General features: G+C 40.6%; 1 protein-coding gene across 1 annotated transcript; it reads left to right on the plus strand.

The window, feature by feature from the left end:
• The first annotated feature begins 268 nt into the window (after window positions 1–268).
• tbata (thymus, brain and testes associated) lies at window positions 269–19,082 on the plus strand. The gene is made up of 9 exons (XM_017482786.3): window positions 269–312; window positions 904–1,102; window positions 3,220–3,390; window positions 8,145–8,239; window positions 10,245–10,436; window positions 15,199–15,280; window positions 16,176–16,308; window positions 17,791–17,843; window positions 18,936–19,082. Exons 2-9 carry the CDS (start codon window positions 907–909, stop codon window positions 19,025–19,027), a joined length of 1,014 nt encoding a protein of 337 aa, XP_017338275.1. The 5' UTR covers window positions 269–312; window positions 904–906; the 3' UTR covers window positions 19,028–19,082.
• The last annotated feature ends 7,557 nt before the right edge of the window (window positions 19,083–26,639 follow it).

Below are 26,639 nucleotides of genomic sequence, written 5' to 3' on the forward strand. Positions count from 1 at the left end.
CTAACGAACAGGAGGGGTCATGACACAGTCTTAGATAAAGAACCTTTATTTCAATTCAGTTGCAGGAATTATTACTGCCAAAGAGTTGCAGTAAACACAAGACAGGTGTGTGTGTGTGTGTGTGTGTGTGTGTGTGTGTGTGTGTGTGTGTGTGTGTGTGAGAGAGAGAGAGAGAGAGTCTTTGAACACAGAGTGCTCATGTTAATTGTGTGTTACCTAGTAACAATAAACACACACACACACAGCAGTGAGAGGATTAGCGCAGATCTCGAGGAACAACAAACCCACAGCAGAGAGAGTGAGAGACACGAGGTGAGATCTCTGTTAAAACTATTTTATATGAATTATAATGTGTTTGTCAGAGCAGTTCTCAGTTATGAGAGACACATGGGAGACAAAGCAGTATACTAATTATATACACGGTGTCCCAAAAGTCTCCATAAATAGGCGAAATTGACACTTTTTTAGCTGAGTGTAATCTTCGACATGCCATTTCTCTGCCACTCATGATGAACTCGGGTTAACACATCTGGATTTGCTGCCTAACATCAGTACTTCTATGTGCCAGTATTTTGAATCCATCAAAGCTTTTATCTCCAGATCAGTCTCCATTTTCCATAAACGCGGTGCTGAAATTATAATCGTAGTTGTGTGTCGTCAAATCAGAAATAATTCAGCATCATGAGTGTGAATTATATTAGAACAGAACCCTGGGGAACACCATGTGGTACTTTTGTTGGCTCATGGACATTTCTTCAGGTTTGCACATTAAAATTTCATGGTGTATAGAATTAAAATCTGTGCTCAAATCCAACAGAACCAAACAGAAAAGTCCACAATCCGAGCAGCACGTCTCTGAGCGTTACATTAATGATTGGTTGTCGTTGTGTTTTTCCTCCTCAGGTCATGGAGTCGAGTGAGAAGCGAGAGAGAGATGACCAGGAAGCCTTGAAGACTAAAACTCCTGCACCCTTAATGTCTGATCTTAAGAAAGTAAGCCCAAGAGTGAGCACTAGCAGCAGTGCTCGCTTCGGCGCGCTCAGCCATCACTCGTTTTTCTCCAGACACAACCCTCACCCTAACAGAGTCAAACACATATCTGGTAAGCTTCAGTGTACTCTCTACTTCCCCTTAAAGTCCCCTTAAATCTGTTTACTCCAAACGCACCTACAGTGGAAGTCTAAGGGCAGCTGTTACAGGGCAGCTGTGAAAGGGTCGATGTTAAAGAGCAGCTGTCCAGTGGTGCGTCCCAAATCGCACACTTGTGCACTATTCTACGCCATTTGTAGTATAAATAGTGTGATTAGTGTGTTCAGACTGAACAACCCCAAAAAACAAAATGAACTTTAAGTTCCTGGATGGTGCACTCATTCACCCGGCAAAAAACAAGCGAGGAACGATGGACACTTGGTGCGCTCAACGGTTGCAGCTTTCTGTGCGTAGCGGATGGGCGGGGCTATATCAGGCTGAGCTGCTGAACAGAGAAAGAAATGTTTACATCACCAGTAGCCATAACAACAGCTTACAAAATTCACCTGCGGAGACGATTACGCCTGCGTCTGGCGGTGACTGTGCTCTTGTTGGGAATAAAAGGAAACATTAACATAAACCGTAAAATGGACCGATTGTTTTTTGTTATCTGTTCGGCTATTTTGCTAATGCTAGCGCCATCGCATTACGTGCGTTTGACGTAATTTGCCCTTGACCGGGAAACAGCATATACTTCCTGTTAGTGCATTACCGAAAGTGAGAGTTGTGTTCCTCTGATGTTGTGGAGATGAAGTGTTGAGGATGTGCTGCTTGGTGTGAAGTTCAGCGTGGACTCAAACTGTGTGTCAGTGTGTGTTAGTGTGTGTCAGTGTGTTAGTGTGTGTCAGTGTGTGTTAGTGTGTGTCAGTGTGTTAGTGTGGGTCAGTGTGTTAGTGTGGGTCAGTGTGTGTTAGTGTGTGTTAGTGTGTGTTAGTGTGGATCAATGTGTTAGTGTGTGTCAGTGTGTGTCAGTGTGTGTTAGTGTGGGTCAGTGTGTTAGTGTGGGTCAGTGTGTTAGTGTGGGTCAGTGTGTTAGTGTGGGTCAGTGTGTGTTAGTGTGGATCAATGTGTTAGTGTGTGTCAGTGTGTGTTAGTGTGTGTCAGTGTGTGTTAGTGTGTGTCAGTGTGTGTTAGTGTGTGTTAGTATGTGTCAGTGTGGGTCAGTGTGTTAGTGTGGGTCAGTGTGTTAGTGTGGGTCAGTGTGTGTTAGTGTGGATCAATGTGTTAGTGTGTGTCAGTGTGTGTTAGTGTGTGTCAGTGTGTGTTAGTGTGTGTTAGTGTGTGTCAGTGTGTGTTAGTGTGTGTCAGTGTGTGTTAGTGTGGATCAATGTGTTAGTGTGTGTCAGTGTGTGTTAGTGTGTGTTAGTGTGGGTCAGTGTGTTAGTGTGTGTCAGTGTGTGTTAGTGTGTGTCAGTGTGTGTTAGTGTGTGTTAGTGTGTGTCAGTGTGTGTCAGTGTGTGTCAGTGTGTGTTAGTGTGGGTCAGTGTGTGTTAGTGTGTGTCAGTTTGTGTTAGTGTGTGTCAGTGTGTGTTAGTGTGGGTCAGTGTGTTAGTGTGTGTCAGTGTGTGTTAGTGTGTGTCAGTTTGTGTTAGTGTGTGTCAGTGTGTGTTAGTGTGGGTCAGTGTGTGTTAGTATCTGTCAGTGTGTGTTAGTGTGTGTCAGTGTGTTAGTGTGTGTTAGTGTGGGTCAGTGTGTGTTAGTGTGTGTCAGTGTGTGTTAGTGTGTGTTAGTGTGTGTTAGTGTGTGTCAGTGTGTGTTAGTGTGTGTTAGTATGTGTCAGTGTGTGTCAATGTGTTAGTGTGGGTCAGTGTGTGTAAGAGCATATAAGTGTGTGTCAGTGTGTGTCAGTGTGTGTCAGTGTGTGTTAGTGTGTGAGTGTATGTGTCAGTGTGTGTCAGTGTGTTAGTGTGGGTCAGTGTGTGTAAGAGCATATAAGTGTGTGTCAGTGTGTGTCAGTGTGTGTCAGTGTGTGTTAGTGTGTGAGTGTATGTGTCAGTGTGTGTCAGTGTGTTAGTGTGGGTCAGTGTGTGTAAGAGCATATAAGTGTGTGTCAGTGTGTGTCAGTGTGTGTTAGTGTGTTAGTGTGTGTGTGTGTGTGTGTGTGTTTGTGTGTTTGTGTGGAACTAGATGACAGTATATGTAGTGAGAGCTCGGTGCTAGTGTGAACTGATGTGTTTATAATGGCTGCAGGTTTGAATGGAAGTCTGGTGTGTATCGTGAATGATGATTGGTACAGCAACACTCCACTCTTCCCACATCCACTGATCAGGAGTCAAGTTTCCTCCAGCTCTAATCACACGCCCATGTCTCTACCGTATCACACCACTTTCACCCGAGCTGACGGAGCCAAGCAGGCTGCAGGTGAGAGATGAACACCACCATTAAAGCATGTTTATTTACTGTCATAGTAATCAGTTCAGTCACAGCAACTCCACAGCATCACCCCACATAATATTTATTACTTGCATACTGCATTCTATTCATTTTTACATAAAGATATAAAAAAAACCTTCTCTGCAGTGATTCTTCCAGACTTCACTGTTTATCATCTCATTTATTCACCGTCTCTAAATCCTGCCGCACCAAAGCTTTCCAAAATCAGTCAAACAGAGCAGCTTGTAACATTTACACTGAAATCAGGAGATACTGCACTTCTGCAGTTTAACACTCCATCAATACCTCCATCATCATAACAAACACTCCATCAATACCTCCATCATAACAAACACTCCATCAATACCTCCATCATAACAAACACTCCATCAATACCTCCATCATCATAACAAACACGCCATCAATACCTCCATCATAACAAACACTCCATCAATACCTCCATCATAACAAACACTCCATCAATACCTCCATCATAACAAACACTCCATCAATACCTCCATCATCATAACAAACACTCCATCAATACCTCCATCATAACAAACACTCCATCAATACCTCCATCATCATAACAAACACTCCATCAATACCTCCATCATAACAAACACTCCATCAATACCTCCATCATCATAACAAACACTCCATCAATACCTCCATCATAACAAACACTCCATCAATACCTCCATCATAACAAACACTCCATCAATACCTCCATCATAACAAACACTCCATCAATACCTCCATCATCATAACAAACACTCCATCAATACCACCATCATCATAACAAACACTCCATCAATACCTCCATCATAACAAACACTCCATCAATACCTCCATCATCATAACAAACACTCCATCAATACCTCCATCATAACAAACACTCCATCAATACCTCCATCATAACAAACACTCCATCAATACCTCCATCATAACAAACACTCCATCAATACCTCCATCATCATAACAAACACTCCATCAATACCACCATCATCATAACAAACACTCCATCAATACCTCCATCATAACAAACACTCCATCAATACCTCCATCATCATAACAAACACTCCATCAATACCTCCATCATAACAAACACTCCATCAATACCTCCATCATCATAACAAACACTCCATCAATACCTCCATCATCATAACAAACACTCCATCAATACCTCCATCATAACAAACACTCCATCAATACCTCCATCATCATAACAAACACTCCATCAATACCTCCATCATCATAACAAACACTCCATCAATACCTCCATCATAACAAACACTCCATCAATACCTCCATCATCATAACAAACACTCCATCAATACCTCCATCATCATAACAAACACTCCATCAATACCTCCATCATCATAACAAACACTCCATCAATACCTCCATCATAACAAACACTCCATCAATACCTCCATCATCATAACAAACACTCCATCAATACCTCCATCATAACAAACACTCCATCAATACCTCCATCATAACAAACACTCCATCAATACCTCCATCATCATAACAAACACTCCATCAATACCTCCATCATAACAAACACTCCATCAATACCTCCATCATCATAACAAACACTCCATCAATACCTCCATCATAACAAACACTCCATCAATACCTCCATCATAACAAACACTCCATCAATACCTCCATCATCATAACAAACACTCCATCAATACCTCCATCATAACAAACACTCCATCAATACCTCCATCATCATAACAAACACTCCATCAATACCTCCATCATAACAAACACTCCATCAATACCTCCATCATAACAAACACTCCATCAATACCTCCATCATCATAACAAACACTCCATCAATACCTCCATCATAACAAACACTCCATCAATACCTCCATCATAACAAACACTCCATCAATACCTCCATCATCATAACAAACACTCCATCAATACCTCCATCATAACAAACACTCCATCAATACCTCCATCATCATAACAAACACTCCATCAATACCTCCATCATAACAAACACTCCATCAATACCTCCATCATAACAAACACTCCATCAATACCTCCATCATCATAACAAACACTCCATCAATACCTCCATCATAACAAACACTCCATCAATACCTCCATCATAACAAACACTCCATCAATACCTCCATCATAACAAACACTCCATCAATACCTCCATCATCATAACAAACACTCCATCAATACCTCCATCATAACAAACACTCCATCAATACCTCCATCATCATAACAAACACTCCATCAATACCTCCATCATCATAACAAACACTCCATCAATACCTCCATCATAACAAACACTCCATCAATACCTCCATCATAACAAACACTCCATCAATACCTCCATCATAACAAACACTCCATCAATACCTCCATCATCATAACAAACACTCCATCAATACCTCCATCATAACAAACACTCCATCAATACCTCCATCATCATAACAAACACTCCATCAATACCTCCATCATAACAAACACTCCATCAATACCTCCATCATAACAAACACTCCATCAATACCTCCATCATAACAAACACTCCATCAATACCTCCATCATAACAAACACTCCATCAATACCTCCATCATAACAAACACTCCATCAATACCTCCATCATCATAACAAACACTCCATCAATACCTCCATCATAACAAACACTCCATCAATACCGCCATCATAACAAACACTCCATCAATACCTCCATCATAACAAACACTCCATCAATACCTCCATCATCATAACAAACACTCCATCAATACCTCCATCATAACAAACACTCCATCAATACCTCCATCATAACAAACACTCCATCAATACCTCCATCATAACAAACACTCCATCAATACCTCCATCATAACAAACACTCCATCAATACCTCCATCATCATAACAAACACTCCATCAATACCTCCATCATAACAAACACTCCATCAATACCTCCATCATCATAACAAACACTCCATCAATACCTCCATCATAACAAACACTCCATCAATACCTCCATCATAACAAACACTCCATCAATACCTCCATCATCATAACAAACACTCCATCAATACCTCCATCATAACAAACACTCCATCAATACCTCCATCATAACAAACACTCCATCAATACCTCCATCATCATAACAAACACTCCATCAATACCTCCATCATAACAAACACTCCATCAATACCTCCATCATAACAAACACTCCATCAATACCTCCATCATAACAAACACTCCATCAATACCTCCATCATAACAAACACTCCATCAATACCTCCATCATCATAACAAACACTCCATCAATACCTCCATCATAACAAACACTCCATCAATACCTCCATCATAACAAACACTCCATCAATACCTCCATCATAACAAACACTCCATCAATACCTCCATCATCATAACAAACACTCCATCAATACCTCCATCATAACAAACACTCCATCAATACCTCCATCATCATAACAAACACTCCATCAATACCTCCATCATCATAACAAACACTCCATCAATACCTCCATCATAACAAACACTCCATCAATACCTCCATCATAACAAACACTCCATCAATACCTCCATCATAACAAACACTCCATCAATACCTCCATCATCATAACAAACACTCCATCAATACCTCCATCATAACAAACACTCCATCAATACCTCCATCATCATAACAAACACTCCATCAATACCTCCATCATAACAAACACTCCATCAATACCTCCATCATAACAAACACTCCATCAATACCTCCATCATAACAAACACTCCATCAATACCTCCATCATAACAAACACTCCATCAATACCTCCATCATAACAAACACTCCATCAATACCTCCATCATCATAACAAACACTCCATCAATACCTCCATCATAACAAACACTCCATCAATACCGCCATCATAACAAACACTCCATCAATACCTCCATCATCATAACAAACACTCCATCAATACCTCCATCATAACAAACACTCCATCAATACCTCCATCATCATAACAAACACTCCATCAATACCTCCATCATAACAAACACTCCATCAATACCTCCATCATAACAAACACTCCATCAATACCTCCATCATCATAACAAACACTCCATCAATACCTCCATCATAACAAACACTCCATCAATACCTCCATCATAACAAACACTCCATCAATACCTCCATCATAACAAACACTCCATCAATACCTCCATCATCATAACAAACACTCCATCAATACCTCCATCATAACAAACACTCCATCAATACCTCCATCATCATAACAAACACTCCATCAATACCTCCATCATCATAACAAACACTCCATCAATACCACCATCATAACAAACACTCCATCAATACCTCCATCATCATAACAAACACTCCATCAATACCTCCATCATAACAAACACTCCATCAATACCTCCATCATAACAAACACTCCATCAATACCTCCATCATAACAAACACTCCATCAATACCTCCATCATAACAAACACTCCATCAATACCTCCACCATCATAACAAACACTCCATCAATACCTCCATCATCATAACAAACACTCCATCAATACCTCCATCATAACAAACACTCCATCAATACCTCTGACATCACAACAGTGTAATAATAAAACATTTAAACATTAAATGATTTATGATGTCATGATAGAAGGTGTGGTTAGAATAATTTCCTCTAAGTCACTGATTGTTTATCTTCTTCTCTTCCACAGCTATGATTTCTGAAGCGTGGAGAGAGGAACTGAAGGACCTGGCAACTAAAGTCAGTCTCTCAGCTGCAGCTGCCAGTAAAAGATCTGAACACGAGGTAGAGGAACATACAGACCTTCATTAGTTTAATGCATTTAATTTGATACATTTTCCTGTATCACCTTTCATGTAGTGTGTTATAGAGCGGTTTGTGAATGTAAAAAGTCTGCAAAGTTTCAAAAATCAAAGTGCACGACAAACGGAGTTATTGACTCGCAAAAGAGGGAACTGATTCTGAACAGCTGAAACGAGTCGTCAGTAATTCCAGACATACTTCCTGTAATAACCTATGTAATTTGGTAACAAAAGAGCCACCGCTGGTCTTCACTGGCTGCTGGCGAACAACGCGTACTGCGTAATGCATGTACATCTATTGTATGAGACCTTTTAAACAAAATTAGGCACGTTTCAAAACTATAATAGGCGGAAAAATATATATATATTATAAATATATATAAAAATAGTATGGATGATAGCATACATATACAGTTAATGGGTGCACTAGAGACTGAAAAATAAATGAAGTAATGCTAAACAAAACAAGAAAATAATAACTCAATTCATATATTTTCTCTCATTTTGTGAGAAGGTACAAAGGAAAATAATAACTGCCCGAATGGTTGGGTTCAGTCAGAATTCCTCCCACAGCAGGTGGGACTGGGATTAAAAAATATTCCTGCATACGCCTCATTAATATTTATACAGCCAGGTCCATGGAGAGAGATGGAAAGAATCTGAAGAAGGTACATTACCATGCAGTAGAACGTCAGGATAATGAACGCTCTGAAAAAAACTGATGGTAAATGAAGGGCAATATTTTGTCTCCACTGCTGTAATCAGTGTCAAGATTGATATTCCTACAACACCTTGTGTTGTTTTGTATTCTGGATGACTGGCCCACAGAGTCAAAACCCTGCACCTCTCAAACATCAATCTCTGCATGGCTTCCTCAGAAACAGGACTGGTGATGGGGTGTATGGGGGAGTTTTGAGCGTACAGTACAGTACAGTACTCAGTGGTCTCAACAGGAGCTTTAATGATATTAAATGAAGCACTTGGTTATCTCTCTATCTGGTCCATTATAAAACTATCCAGACTTGCAGTGACAATTTGTGATTGAAATTATTTGTCATTTGTACTGAAGAAGCCACCATTATGCTGGAATAACTGAATAGTGAAGCTCACTGGTGTAGGAGCTAGACCTTCCCCAAGCTGCTCTAATTTTACCGTCTAGACCAGTGGTCACCAACCCTTGAGATCTTCCTTCCTGCAGGTTTCATCTCCAACCAAAATCTAACTCACCTGTTTTAGTCGACCAAGAACTTCTTAAAGAAATGATCAGATGGTCAGGTGGGCACCATTATGGTTGGAGCTAAAGTCTTCAGGAAGGTAGATCTCTAGGAACAGGGTTGGTGACCACTGCTCTAGAGTATAAAGGTACAGGGATGGCAGTCATGGTTTTAGACTTGGATATACAATGTCTTGTCTAGCACATAGAATATTTTCTGAAACGGAATCACGTGATGGTAGTACCTTCTGGTCTGCTGGAGCTCATCCTGCCTGAGGACACTTCAACTTCTCTTCTGGTAATAACCTGTTTTTTTGTCCAGACTCCCACTGCCTCCAGATGGAGAAAAAAAACTCAGACAAGATGCTCAGCCATATTCCCATTAATGGAGAGTGGTAACCATGTGTATGGCCTGTCGGAACCTCGGGAAGCATCGGTACACGTTAGTGTGAAACTGAGTCACCTTCGGCAGACGGCAGACTGCCAGATCAGTTTTGATACTTTGGTACACTTCCAGCTTAGCTTAGTGTGAAAAATCTCCTTCTGATCCAGATCAGGTGACATAGTGTATGCAATAATTATCTCAGATTCAACTTCTTCTGCAGGAGGCCAAGCATGTTGTAACAAGGGCACTGGCCCACCCTGGCCCCTCCCCAGACCTGCCAGAGTCACATCAGTACAGGAACATTACAGTATCACACAACTGAATGCTTTGACTACTGGGTGATTTTTTTCCCATGATTCCTCAGATTCAGATAAATTTGCATTTGTGTAGATTATCAGAGAGGAGGAGCCGATGCGTAGGAAGACCCAGTACTCATCTGAAACGGGTCGCATAATTCCTCCAACATCCTGGAGAACCAAACGGCGTGACTTCCACACTCCAAACACACATCCAGGAGCTCGTACACCTCAGGCTTCACAGATACAACCAGGAACCATCAGCCTAGAGGGGCAAGAGCTCAGGGTAACACACCTGAACACACCAAACACACTTCAACACAACCAAACACACTTCAACACAACCAAACACATCTCAACACACCCAAACACACCTTAAAATCGGGCTCAGGTGGTTTGTCAGCTGAGTTCAATCCCAGGCCCATGTGTCTCCACATGCCAAAGTGTCCAAGACACTGAACCCCAAGTTGCTACTGATGGCAGGCTAGATGTGTGTGTGTGAATGTGAAACGAGAAACAGTGTAAAGTACTTTGTAGAACCACTAAGGTTAAAAAGTGCTATACAAGTGCAGACCATTTACCATTCAACACACCTCAACACACCTCAACACACCTCAATATACACAAACACACCTCAACACACCTCAACACACCTCAATATACCCAAACACACCTCAACACACCTCAACACACCTCAATATACACAAACACACCTCAACACACCTCAATATACACAAACACACCTCAACACACCTCAACACACCTCAATATACACAAACACACCTCAACACACCTCAACACACCTCAATATACACAAACACACCTCAACACACCTCAACACACCTCAATATACACAAACACACCTCAACACACCTCAACACACCTCAACACACCTCAATATACCCAAACACACCTCAACACACCTCAATATACCCAAACACACCTCAACACACCTCAACACACCTCAATATACACAAACACACCTCAACACACCTCAATATACCCAAACACACCTCAACACACCTCAACACACCTCAATATACCCAAACACACCTCAACACACCTCAATATACCCAAACACACCTCAACACACCTCAACACACCTCAACACACCTCAACACACCTCAACACACCTCAATATACACAAACACACCTCAACACACCTCAACACACCTCAATATACACAAACACACCTCAACACACCTCAACACACCTCAACACACCTCAACACACCTCAATATACCCAAACACACCTCAACACACCTCAATATACACAAACACACCTCAACACACCTCAACACACCTCAATATACACAAACACACCTCAACACACCTCAATATACCCAAACACACCTCAACACACCTCAATATACCCAAACACACCTCAACACACCTCAATATACACAAACACACCTCAACACACCTCAACACACCTCAATATACCCAAACACACCTCAACACACCTCAATATACCCAAACACACCTCAACACACCTCAACACACCTCAATATACACAAACACACCTCAACACACCTCAACACACCTCAATATACACAAACACACCTCAACACACCTCAACACACCTCAACACACCTCAACACACCTCAACACACCTCAATATACCCAAACACACCTCAACACACCTCAATATACACAAACACACCTCAACACACCTCAACACACCTCAATATACACAAACACACCTCAACACACCTCAATATACACAAACACACCTCAACACACCTCAACACACCTCAATATACACAAACACACCTCAACACACCTCAATATACACAAACACACCTCAACACACCTCAACACACCTCAATATACCCAAACACACCTCAACACACCTCAACACACCTCAATATACACAAACACACCTCAACACACCTCAACACACCTCAATATACCTCAATATACCCAAACACACCTCAACACACCTCAACACACCTCAATATACACAAACACACCTCAACACACCTCAATATACCCAAACACACCTCAACACACCTCAATATACCCAAACACACCTCAACACACCTCAACACACCTCAACACACCTCAATATACACAAACACACCTCAACACACCTCAATATACCCAAACACACCTCAACACACCTCAACACACCTCAACACACCTCAACACACCTCAATATACCCAAACACACCTCAACACACCTCAATATACACAAACACACCTCAACACACCTCAACACACCTCAATATACACAAACACACCTCAACACACCTCAATATACACAAACACACCTCAACACACCTCAACACACCTCAATATACCCAAACACACCTCAACACACCTCAACACACCTCAATATACACAAACACACCTCAACACACCTCAACACACCTCAATATACCCAAACACACCTCAACACACCTCAACACACCTCAATATACCTCAATATACCCAAACACACCTCAACACACCTCAATATACCCAAACACACCTCAACACACCTCAATATACCCAAACACACCTCAACACACCTCAACACACCGCAATATACACAAACACACCTCAACACACCTCAACACACCTCAATATACCCAAACACACCTCAACACACCTCAACACACCTCAATATACACAAACACACCTCAACACACCTCAACACACCTCAATATACCCAAACACACCTCAACACACCTCAATATACCCAAACACACCTCAACACACCTCAACACACCTCAATATACACAAACACACCTCAACACACCTCAACACACCTCAATATACACAAACACACCTCAACACACCTCAACACACCTCAACACACCTCAACACACCTCAACACACCTCAATATACCCAAACACACCTCAACACACCTCAATATACACAAACACACCTCAACACACCTCAACACACCTCAATATACACAAACACACCTCAACACACCTCAATATACACAAACACACCTCAACACACCTCAACACACCTCAATATACACAAACACACCTCAACACACCTCAATATACACAAACACACCTCAACACACCTCAACACACCTCAATATACCCAAACACACCTCAACACACCTCAACACACCTCAATATACACAAACACACCTCAACACACCTCAACACACCTCAATATACCTCAATATACCCAAACACACCTCAACACACCTCAACACACCTCAATATACACAAACACACCTCAACACACCTCAATATACCCAAACACACCTCAACACACCTCAATATACCCAAACACACCTCAACACACCTCAACACACCTCAACACACCTCAATATACACAAACACACCTCAACACACCTCAATATACCCAAACACACCTCAACACACCTCAACACACCTCAACACACCTCAACACACCTCAATATACCCAAACACACCTCAACACACCTCAATATACACAAACACACCTCAACACACCTCAACACACCTCAATATACACAAACACACCTCAACACACCTCAATATACACAAACACACCTCAACACACCTCAACACACCTCAATATACCCAAACACACCTCAACACACCTCAACACACCTCAATATACACAAACACACCTCAACACACCTCAACACACCTCAATATACCCAAACACACCTCAACACACCTCAATATACCTCAATATACCCAAACACACCTCAACACACCTCAATATACCCAAACACACCTCAACACACCTCAATATACCCAAACACACCTCAACACACCTCAACACACCGCAATATACACAAACACACCTCAACACACCTCAACACACCTCAATATACCCAAACACACCTCAACACACCTCAACACACCTCAATATACCCAAACACACCCAAACACACCTCAACACACCTCAACATACCTCAATATACACAAACACACCTCAACACACCTCAACACACCTCAATATACCCAAACACACCTCAACACACCTCAACACACCTCAATATACCCAAACACACCTCAACACACCTCAACACACCTCAATATACCCAAACACACCTCAACACACCTCAACACACCTCAACACACCTCAATATACACAAACACACCTCAACACACCTCAACACACCTGATTATACCCAAACACACCCAAACACACCTCAACACACCTCAACACACCTCAATACACCTCAACACACCTCAACACACCTCAACACACCTCAATACACTCAAACACACCTCAATACACACAAAACACACCTCATTACACCTCAATACACACCTCAATACACCCAAACACACATCAACACACACCATGTATTTAGTACTGGCTCCATGTTCTGATTATTTTTATTATTTACACACACTTGGTAAACATTTGTTCACCTTTTTTCCATCACTGTGTTTTTGCCCATCAAATGAGTTTAACGAGGACGTTTCCATCACTACACACACCTCAGGCAGGGCTGGGGTTTTTAGTTTGTTCAATCATGTGCTGTGAAACCAAATCGAACAGAAAATTAACCAAAAGAATGAATTTCGTTCTGATTTGATGCCTTTTAGATTAATATAATTCAATCTGGAAAATAGTTTAGAGGGAAATAATGACATGTCACAAAACATGACAACATTCTAAACAAAATAAATGAAAAGAGAGTTTTTCACACCCAAAAACAGAAGAAAATGTAATCCTCCCACACGTACAATGCTAGAAGGTCTTCAGAGTACATGATTAGCAAAAAGCTGAAAGAAAGAACATTCAGGGATATACTGCTGCTGTTTGACACAGTGAGTGGTCATAGTTAATGATAATTACACACTTTATCTGCTCTTGTTCTTTAGATCATTCTAGCAGCACTCGTGTGTCACCGAGCTTTTCTTTCCATTTCACATCTGACAAACAGGCTCGCCTAAAAAAAAAGAGAGAAAAGAAAAGAAACGCTGCACAATATTAAAATGTTACAGCTGACATTTTAGCCACAGCCATGTTATCCTTCACATGCTGGAAAAATGGCTGTCAGAATCATCAACTTCTTCCCGAAAAATAAACAGCATTTTTCTTCATAAAAATAAATAATAATAATAATAACTGCTAATTGTTTTTAATTTCCGAGGTGTTGGAGCTGTTGTGTCAGATCCTGCAGACGGATTCGCTGTCTCTCGTACAGCAGTGGCTTCTTCTGGCTGGAGATCCAGGTGAGAATTCAATTAAAAAAAACATTTAGACATTTTTTAAAAACTATTTGTGCATGAACTTAGTAACTGGAAACGAGAGAAAAGGAATCATCTCATATACAGTATCTCCAATAATGCACTTAATTATATTCGAATGAACTGCTGTGGTGTGTCAGGATAAAGAGAGAGAGATGAGTGTGTTATATATGTTATATATAATAATATTACCTTGATACTGATATCCAGCATCAATGTGAGCGTGTATATTAGGGTTCATCCACATTCATGACCACACACTAAGACTAGATGAAACACACCTGACATGCTGTAGATCAGACTTACTGACAGTCAATGAGATTAAAGCCTTATTCAGACAGGATTAGTTTATATGTATCGGTGTGTAATGTAATTATTACCCAAGTATCTCTGGGATTTTAGACAGAATCCCTCATGTCAAACGTGTCCTGTTACTAGGGCACAGTAGAACTTCCGTTTTACCTGCTTGCTAGCATGTCCACAGCTCAATCACCAAAAAAAGCTCTAACAGTTCAACTAGTAATTGAAATAATAAATGTGACGATATGTTAATTCCCAAACACCAGAATATCCAAAAGTGTAGATTTCATCATATAAACGGCCAATTATCAGCTCCATGTTTTATGTAATACAAATGTAAATGTTTTCTCATTTGGTGCTAGCATAAAATTCATGCTAATTTTAAACAAAATTAATATTTGAAAGCATTTATATATTTAAATGAACTGAAATTCAAATGCAGTTACTGAAGTTATTTGCCAGCCTGAAAAGACACTATATTAATAGCCTATGCTGATTGTTCATGTTTTTGACCTGTGTGTGTGTGTGTGTGTGTGTGTGTGTGTGTGTGTGTGTGTGTGTGTGTGTGTGTGTGTTTCAGAGAAGGAGCTGGTTCTCAGGATGCTCCAGCAGGCCATGTGTGATTCTCCAGCTCTCCTTCAACCACCACAGTTTCCCATTACAGCTCAAACCGAGCCTCCGCTTCAGACACGCCGAAAACGCCGGATGAGGAGGTGACGTGTCCCAAATACAAAAAACAATCTGTTCCAAAAGAGGGACTGGGTTTATTCCAGTATTTTAAATATAGCCTTTATACACATCCCATCATAGTTCTGTATTCAGACTGGAACATGTACACACTTAACAAACAGCATTAATTGTTTTCGTCTCTTTATGCTGTCCAAAAGTTACGTTGTATTTCCGTGAGGAAAGTTCCTGGTGTTCAGAGTCGGGTCACGCAGGTGGATTTTCTGAGCTCCGTGTTCAGATTATTAAAATCACCTGTGTGTAGTTCACACCTCAGGTGTTGTTAGACCTTTCTTGAGGAGAAGCGTCTAAGATTGCCCCCCCCCCCCCCCCCCCCCCATAAACACAAAAGCTCACCTTTAAACTGAAAAAAAAATCAAGGATAGAGAATATGGACTAAAGAAGGAAATAGTTATGTAACAAAAAGGGAACTCACCTCACTCAACTCATATATATATATATTTATATAATCAGTGAAAGTGTGATATGTGCATTTGAGTCCAGTGAATAAGTGTTCAGGGTGTTAATTTCCTCGGGTATGGGGTCATTAACAGTTTAGGTACCTGGTGATCTGATGGGAAAAGCTGGTCCTCAATCTGCTGGTGCGGGTTCTGATGCTGCGATATCGTCTACCAGATGGTAGCAATGAGAACAGTGCATGGATTGGATGGCTGGAGTCTTTAATGATCCCTTAACGTTCCTCATACAGCATCCGTACTGTTCCCATACCAGACGATGATGCAGCCAGACAGGATGCTCTCCACAGTGCATGAGTAGAATGATCTGAGGATGCTGGCACTCATCCCAAACGTTCTCAGACATCTTAGGAAGAAGAGCCACTGGTGAGCTTTCTTCATTACGGCTTCTGTATGGACGGACCATGTTAAGTCATCGGAGATGTGGATCACGAGGAACTTGAAGCTGCTGACCCTTTCCACTGGTGCTCTGTGGATTGTGATGGGGCTGTGCTTTCTGTCCTGTCTCCTAAAGTCCACCACGAGCTCCTTGGTCTTGTTGATGTTTAGAGACAGGTTGTTGTCCTGGCACCAGTGTGTTAGAGAACGTACGTCTTGTCTGTAGGCTGTTTCCTTGTCCTCTGTGGTCAGGCCTATCACCGTCATGTCGTCCGCAAATTTGACAATGATGCTGAAGTTGTGGGATGATTAAAGAGATGATTAAAAATTCAAAATAAAAAGACTAATATGATGATGATGGCTGTATTGCTACGTGAGTCCTAATTGTAATTATCACATTAATCACTGGTCTAATTCCCACTCATTATTCATCAGCAAATAGAGGAGCACATGATCCTGACACTGACTCTGAGCTTGACTCCTCTGTGTGTGATGTGTGTGATGTGTGTTATTGTCCCGACACACTGTACCGGTGATACTTAAGGGTGATGAAGTCATTTCTTGTTAGCGCACTAGTCAACACACACACTAACGGGTCTGTGTCTCTTACTGTAGTGTGTGTTCATCTGGAGAAATGGATAAAGAGAAAGCAGTTAAAGAGAAACCAGGTAACACCTCCTCTGTGTGTGTGTGTGTGTGTGTGTGTGTGTGTGTGTGTGTGTGTGTGTGTGTTATAATAAATGGATGTGATGGATGTAATGGATGAAAGCGATGGATGTGATGGATGTAATGGATGAAACCAATGAATGTGATGGATGTGATGGATGTGATGGATGAAACCGATGAATGTGATGGATGTGATGAATGTGATGGATGTGATGAATGTGATGGATGTGATGGATGTGATGGATAAAAGTGATGTGATGAATGTGATGAATGTGATGAATGTGATGGATGTGATGAATGTGATGGATGTGATGGATGTGATGAATGTGATGGATGTGATGGATGTGATGGATGTGATGGATGAAACCGATGAATGTGATGGATGTGATGGATGAAACCGATGAATGTGATGGATGTGATGGATGTGATGGATGTGATGAATGTGATGGATGTGATGGATGTGATGGATGTGATGGATGAAACCGATGAATGTGATGGATGTGATGGATGTGATGGATGAAACCGATGAATGTGATGGATGTGATGAATGTGATGGATGTGATGAATGTGATGGATGTGATGAATGTGATGGATGTGATGGATGTGATGGATGTGATGAATGTGATGGATGTGATGGATGTGATGGATGTGATGAATGTGATGGATGTGATGGATGTGATGGATGTGATGGTTGAATTGAATTCTGATTGAATCCTGTGCTCTGATTCAATCTTTTTTTGATTCAAAAAAGGCGAGTGTATCACACCTCCTCTTTCCTGAAGCAGAACAGGTTCCTGACCTTTCAGTACTCTGTGCAGAACCTGTAAAAGCACCTGAAGCTTAGCACTTTATAAAATAGTCCTGAGATTCAGGAGGTTTTACAGAAACGAGCTTCACTCATCACTTCCTGCTTTTCATAAACTGCACTGGGGTCTGAGTCCTGAGTAATAAACACTGTAGAGTTTAACAATAAATCAAGGAGAGAGTGAGGAAACCCAGCTCCATTTTATTACTTTAATCTTATTCAGTGTGTGTGCGTGTGTGTGCGTGTGTGTGCGTGTGTGTGCGTGTGTGTGTGTGTGTGTGTGTTACAGAGCGGATCGGAGATGCTGAAGTCTTGCGAGTTCGACAGGACGAGAGTGAAAACATCAACGATTCTGCAAGCCAACATGAACACAGTCAATAACACACACACACACACACACACACACACACACACACACACACACACATATATATATATATATATATCCATATACAGTGCATCCGGAAAGTATTCACAGCGCTTCACTTTCTCCACATTGTGTGATGTTACAGTCTTATTCCAAACTGGATTAAATTCATTATTTTCCTCAGAAAATTCTACAAACAAAACCCCATGATGACCACGTGAAAGAAGTTTGTTTGAAATCTTTGCAAATTTATGAAAAATAAATAACAAAAAAGCACATGTACATAAGTATTCACACCCTTTGCTCAATACTTTGTTGAAGCACCTTTAGCACCGAATAACAGCCTCAAGTCTTGTTGAGTATGATGCTACAAGCCTGGCACAACTATTTTGGGCAGTTTCTCCCATTCTTCTGTGCAGGACCTCTCGAGCTCCATCAGGTCCGATGGGGAGCGTCAGTGCACAGCCATTTTCAGATCTCTCCAGAGATGTTCAATCGGGTTCAAGTCTGGGCTCCGGCTGGGACACTCAAGGACATTCACAGAGTCGTCCTGTAGACACTCCTTTGTTATCTTGTCTGTGTGCTTAGGGTCGTTGTCCTGTTGGAAGATGAACCTTCACCCCAGTCTGAGGTCCAGAGCGCTCTGGAGCAGGTTTTCATCAAGGATGTCTCTGTACATCGCTGCATTCACCTTTCCCTCGATCCGGACTGGTCTCCCAGTTCCTGCTGCTGAAAAACATCCCCACAGCATGATGCTGCCACCACCATGCTTCACGCATGCATCTGTGCCTCGATACAATCCCGTCTCGGAGGTCTACAGCCAGTTCCTTGGGCTTCACGGCTTGGTTTGTGCTCTGACATGCAGTGTTAACTGTGGGACCTTATACAGACAGGTGTGTGCCTTTCCAAATCATGTCCAATCAACTGAATTTACCACAGGTGGCCTCCACTCACGCTGTAGAAACATCTGAAGGATGATCAGTGGAAACAAGACGCACCTGAGCTCAATTTTGAGTGTCATGGCAAAGGGTGTGAATACTTACGTACATGTGCTTTTTTTGTTTTTTATTTTTCATAAATTTGCAAAGATTTCAAACAAACTTCTTTCACGTTGTCATTATGGAGTATTGTTTGTAGAATTTTGAGGAAAATAATGAATTTAATCCAGTTTGGAATAAGACTGTAACATCACAAAATGTGGAAAAAGAGAAGCGCTGTGAATACTTTCCGGATGCACTGTGCATATATATATATATATATATATATATATATATATATATATATAACACACAATTATTATTCGTTTTGGAAGTAGATATGAGCATCAACTTTATCACTTATAAAACTATAATCACTTATTCAGTAGGAAAGTAGGGTGCCTAAGTAGGCAGTATGTTTAAGTAGACTAAGTGTTGTTAATGATTTGGACAGACGTGACTTAATGCAGACACCAATATTCTCTTCTTCTGTCTAAAATAAAATAAAACAAAATAATCCCAGCACTCTCTGTCTCTCTGTCTGTCTCTCTCTCTCTGTGTGTGTGTGTGTGTGTGTGTCTGAGACGAGTCATGATTTGTCTTCACCGCTACACTTAAACCTGAAGCAGCCAGCTAATGGTATAGTGTGTGTGTGTGTGTGTGTGTGTGTGTGTGTGTGTGTGTGTGAATAATATTTAATATAATAATAATAATAATAATAATAATAATAATAATAATAATAATAATAATAATAACAATAATAATAAGACGAAGAAGAAGAAGAAGTAGAAGAAGAAGTATAGTACTTATTATTATTATTACTATTATTATTAGGATTATTATTAATTACATAGCACTTGAGTCAACAATCTGAAAGTGTTTTAAATAGAAGAATAAAAATTAGACAAAGGATAAAACAATAAACTATGCATATAAGGACTTAGAAATGAAGTAAAAAAAAGTTAAAAGGAAAAAAATGAACAAAGAATCAACAAAAAAATATGAAAGAAAAAAACAGAATTAAAATGAAGATAAATGGTAAAAGTTATTAAAGAAACAAAATGATAAATTGAGTGAAACACAAACACACTGGACTGAAGGTGCACACCTGCATGTCACAGTGTGTGTGTGTGTGTGTGTGCGTGTGTGCGTGTGTGTGTGTGTGTGTGGGGGGGGGGGGGGTTGGAGGTGTGTGTGATGAAGGCCATGTGTTCTTATCTTATATTTTTAATACCGCCTCCAAATTCTCACTAACACACTGCATAGACTAGTGCTCAGTAGAATATACTGTGTGTGTTAGGGCATGACACTCTGCAACACACACTGCAACATACTGCAACACACACTGCAACACACTGCAACACACACTGCAACACACTGCAACACACACTGCAACACACTGCAACACACTGCAACATACTGCAACACACTGTAACACACTGTAACACACACTGAAACACACACTGTAACACACACTGTAACACACACTGTAACACTCTGTAACACACTGTAACACACACTGTAACACTCTGTAACACTCTGTAACACACTGTAATACACACTGTAACACACTGTAATACACACTGTAACACACACTGTAACACTCTGTAACACACTGTAACACACACTGTAACACACACTGTAATACACACTGTAACACACACTGTAACACACACTGTAACACTCTGTAACACACACTGTAATACACACTGTAATACACACTGTAACACACACTGTAACACTCTGTAACACACTGTAACACACTCTGTAACACACACTGTAACACTCTGTAACACACTGTAACACACTCTGTAACACACTGTAACACTCTGTAACACACTGTAACACACTGTAACACACTGTAATACACACTGTAATACACACTGTAACACACACTGTAACACTCTGTAACACACTGTAACACACACTGTAATACACACTGTAATACACACTGTAACACACACTGTAACACTCTGTAACACACTGTAATACACACTGTAACACACACTGTAACACTCTGTAACACACTGTAACACACACTGTAACACTCTGTAACACACTGTAACACTCTGTAACACACTGTAACACACTGTAACACACACTGTAACACTCTGTAACACACTGTAACACTCTGTAACACACACTGTAACACACTGTAACACACACTGTAACACACACTGTAACACACTGTAACACACACTGTAACACACTGTAACACACTGTAACACACACTGTAACACACACTGTAACACACTGTAACACACACTGTAACACTTTGTAACACTCTGTAACACACACTGTAACACACTGTAACACACACTGTAATACACACTGTAACACACACTGTAACACTTTGTAACACACTGTAACACACACTGTAACACACTGTAACACACACTGTAACACACACTGTAACACACACTGTAACACACACTGTAACACACTGTAACACACTGTAACACACTAACACACACTGTAACACTCTGTAACACACTGTAACACACTCTGTAACACACTGTAACACACTGTAACACACTGTAACACACAGTGTAACACACTGTAACACACACTGTAACACACACTGTAACACTCTGTAACACACTGTAACACTCTGTAACACACTGTAACACACACTGTAACACACACTGTAATACACACTGTAACACACACTGTAACACTCTGTAACACACTGTAATACACACTGTAACACACACTGTAACACACACTGTAACACACACTGTAACACACTGTAACACACACTGTAACACACTGTAACACACTAACACACACTGTAACACTCTGTAACACACTGTAACACACTGTAACACACTGTAACACACAGTGTAACACACTGTAACACACACTGTAACACACACTGTAACACTCTGTAACACACTGTAACACTCTGTAACACACTGTAACACACACTGTAACACTCTGTAACACACTGTAACACTCTGTAACACACTGTAACACTCTGTAACACACTGTAACACACACTGTAACACACACTGTAACACACACTGTAACACACTGTAACACACACTGTAACACTCTGTAACACACTGTAACACACACTGTAACACACACTGTAACACTCTGTAACACACTGTAACACTCTGTAACACACTGTAACACACACTGTAACACTCTGTAACACACTGTAACACTCTGTAACACACTGTAACACACTAACACACACTGTAACACTCTGTAACACACTGTAACACACACTGTAACACACTGTAACACACTGTAACACACACTGTAACACACTGTAACACACTAACACACACTGTAACACTCTGTAACACACTGTAACACACACTGTAACACACACTGTAACACACTGTAACACACACTGTAACACACACTGTAACACACTGTAACACACACTGTAACACTCTGTAACACACTGTAACACACACTGTAACACACACTGTAACACACTGTAACACACACTGTAACACTTTGTAACACACTGTAACACACACTGTAACACACTGTAACACACACTGTAACACACACTGTAACACACTGTAACACACACTGTAACACACTGTAACACACTGTAACACACTAACACACACTGTAACACTCTAACACACTGTAACACACACTGTAACACACACTGTAACACACTGTAACACACACTGTAACACTCTGTAACACACTGTAACACACACTGTAACACACACTGTAACACACTGTAACACACACTGTAACACTTTGTAACACACTGTAACACACACTGTAACACACTGTAACACACACTGTAACACACACTGTAACACACTGTAACACACACTGTAACACACTGTAACACACTGTAACACACTAACACACACTGTAACACTCTGTAACACACTGTAACACACACTGTAACACACACTGTAACACACTGTAACACACACTGTAACACTTTGTAACACTCTGTAACACACACTGTAACACACTGTAACACACACTGTAACACACACTGTAACACACTGTAACACACTAACACACTGTAACACACTGTAACACACACTGTAACACACACTGTAACACACACTGTAACACACACTGTAACACACACTGTAACACTCTGTAACACACTGTAACACTCTGTAACACACTGTAACACTCTGTAACACACTGTAACACACACTGTAACACACACTGTAACACACTGTAACACACACTGTAACACTTTGTAACACACTGTAACACACACTGTAACACACTGTAACACACACTGTAACACACACTGTAACACACTGTAACACACACTGTAACACACTGTAACACACTGTAACACACTAACACACACTGTAACACTCTGTAACACACTGTAACACACACTGTAACACTCTGTAACACACTGTAACACACACTGTAACACACACTGTAACACACTGTAACACACACTGTAACACTTTGTAACACACTGTAACACACACTGTAACACACTGTAACACACACTGTAACACACACTGTAACACACTGTAACACACACTGTAACACACTGTAACACACTGTAACACACTAACACACACTGTAACACTCTGTAACACACTGTAACACACACTGTAACACACACTGTAACACACTGTAACACACACTGTAACACTTTGTAACACTCTGTAACACACACTGTAACACACTGTAACACACACTGTAACACACACTGTAACACACTGTAACACACTAACACACTGTAACACACTGTAACACACACTGTAACACACACTGTAACACACACTGTAACACACACTGTAACACACACTGTAACACACACTGTAACACTCTGTAACACACTGTAACACTCTGTAACACACTGTAACACTCTGTAACACACTGTAACACACACTGTAACACACACTGTAACACACTGTAACACACACTGTAACACTTTGTAACACACTGTAACACACACTGTAACACACTGTAACACACACTGTAACACACACTGTAACACACTGTAACACACACTGTAACACACTGTAACACACTGTAACACACTAACACACACTGTAACACTCTGTAACACACTGTAACACACACTGTAACACACACTGTAACACACTGTAACACACACTGTAACACTTTGTAACACTCTGTAACACACACTGTAACACACTGTAACACACACTGTAACACACACTGTAACACACTGTAACACACTAACACACTGTAACACACTGTAACACACACTGTAACACACACTGTAACACACACTGTAACACACACTGTAACACACACTGTAACACACACTGTAACACTCTGTAACACACTGTAACACTCTGTAACACACTGTAACACTCTGTAACACACTGTAACACACACTGTAACACACACTGTAACACACACTGTAACACACTGTAACACACACTGTAACACTCTGTAACACACTGTAACACACACTGTAACACACACTGTAACACACTGTAACACACACTGTAACACTTTGTAACACACTAACACACACTGTAACACTCTGTAACACACTGTAACACACACTGTAACACACACTGTAACACACTGTAACACACACTGTAACACACACTGTAACACACTGTAACACACACTGTAACACTCTGTAACACACTGTAACACACTGTAACACACACTGTAACACTCTGTAACACACTGTAACACACACTGTAACACACACTGTAACACACTGTAACACACACTGTAACACACTGTAACACACTAACACACACTGTAACACTCTGTAACACACTGTAACACACACTGTAACACACACTGTAACACACTGTAACACACACTGTAACACACACTGTAACACACTGTAACACACACTGTAACACACACTGTAACACACTGTAACACAGTGTGTGTGTGTGTGTGTGTGTGTGTGAATAATATTTAATATAATAATAATAATAATAATAATAATAATAATAATAATAATAATAACAATAATAATAAGACGAAGAAGAAGAAGAAGTAGAAGAAGAAGTATAGTACTTATTATTATTATTACTATTATTATTAGGATTATTATTAATTACATAGCACTTGAGTCAACAATCTGAAAGTGTTTTAAATAGAAGAATAAAAATTAGACAAAGGATAAAACAATAAACTATGCATATAAGGACTTAGAAATGAAGTAAAAAAAAGTTAAAAGGAAAAAAATGAACAAAGAATCAACAAAAAAATATGAAAGAAAAAAACAGAATTAAAATGAAGATAAATGGTAAAAGTTATTAAAGAAACAAAATGATAAATTGAGTGAAACACAAACACACTGGACTGAAGGTGCACACCTGCATGTCACAGTGTGTGTGTGTGTGTGTGTGCGTGTGTGCGTGTGTGTGTGTGTGTGTGGGGGGGGGGGGGGTTGGAGGTGTGTGTGATGAAGGCCATGTGTTCTTATCTTATATTTTTAATACCGCCTCCAAATTCTCACTAACACACTGCATAGACTAGTGCTCAGTAGAATATACTGTGTGTGTTAGGGCATGACACTCTGCAACACACACTGCAACATACTGCAACACACACTGCAACACACTGCAACACACACTGCAACACACTGCAACACACACTGCAACACACTGCAACACACTGCAACATACTGCAACACACTGTAACACACTGTAACACACACTGAAACACACACTGTAACACACACTGT

This window comes from Ictalurus punctatus, chromosome 13, assembly GCF_001660625.3.
Source record: "Ictalurus punctatus breed USDA103 chromosome 13, Coco_2.0, whole genome shotgun sequence".
In the NCBI taxonomy this organism is placed as follows: domain Eukaryota; kingdom Metazoa; phylum Chordata; class Actinopteri; order Siluriformes; family Ictaluridae; genus Ictalurus; species Ictalurus punctatus.

What these genes read in the sequence shown, in the direction of transcription:
- tbata (XM_017482786.3), top strand. Translation starts at nt 907, where the DNA reads ATGGAGTCGAGTGAGAAGCGAGAGAGAGATGACCAGGAAGCCTTGAAG. An exon ending in CAGAGTCAAACACATATCTG is followed by an intron (nt 1,103 to 3,219) that starts GTAAGCTTCAGT and finishes TAATGGCTGCAG; the next exon opens with GTTTGAATGGAAGTCTGGTG. An exon ending in TCTTCTGGCTGGAGATCCAG is followed by an intron (nt 15,281 to 16,175) that starts GTGAGAATTCAA and finishes TGTGTGTTTCAG; the next exon opens with AGAAGGAGCTGGTTCTCAGG.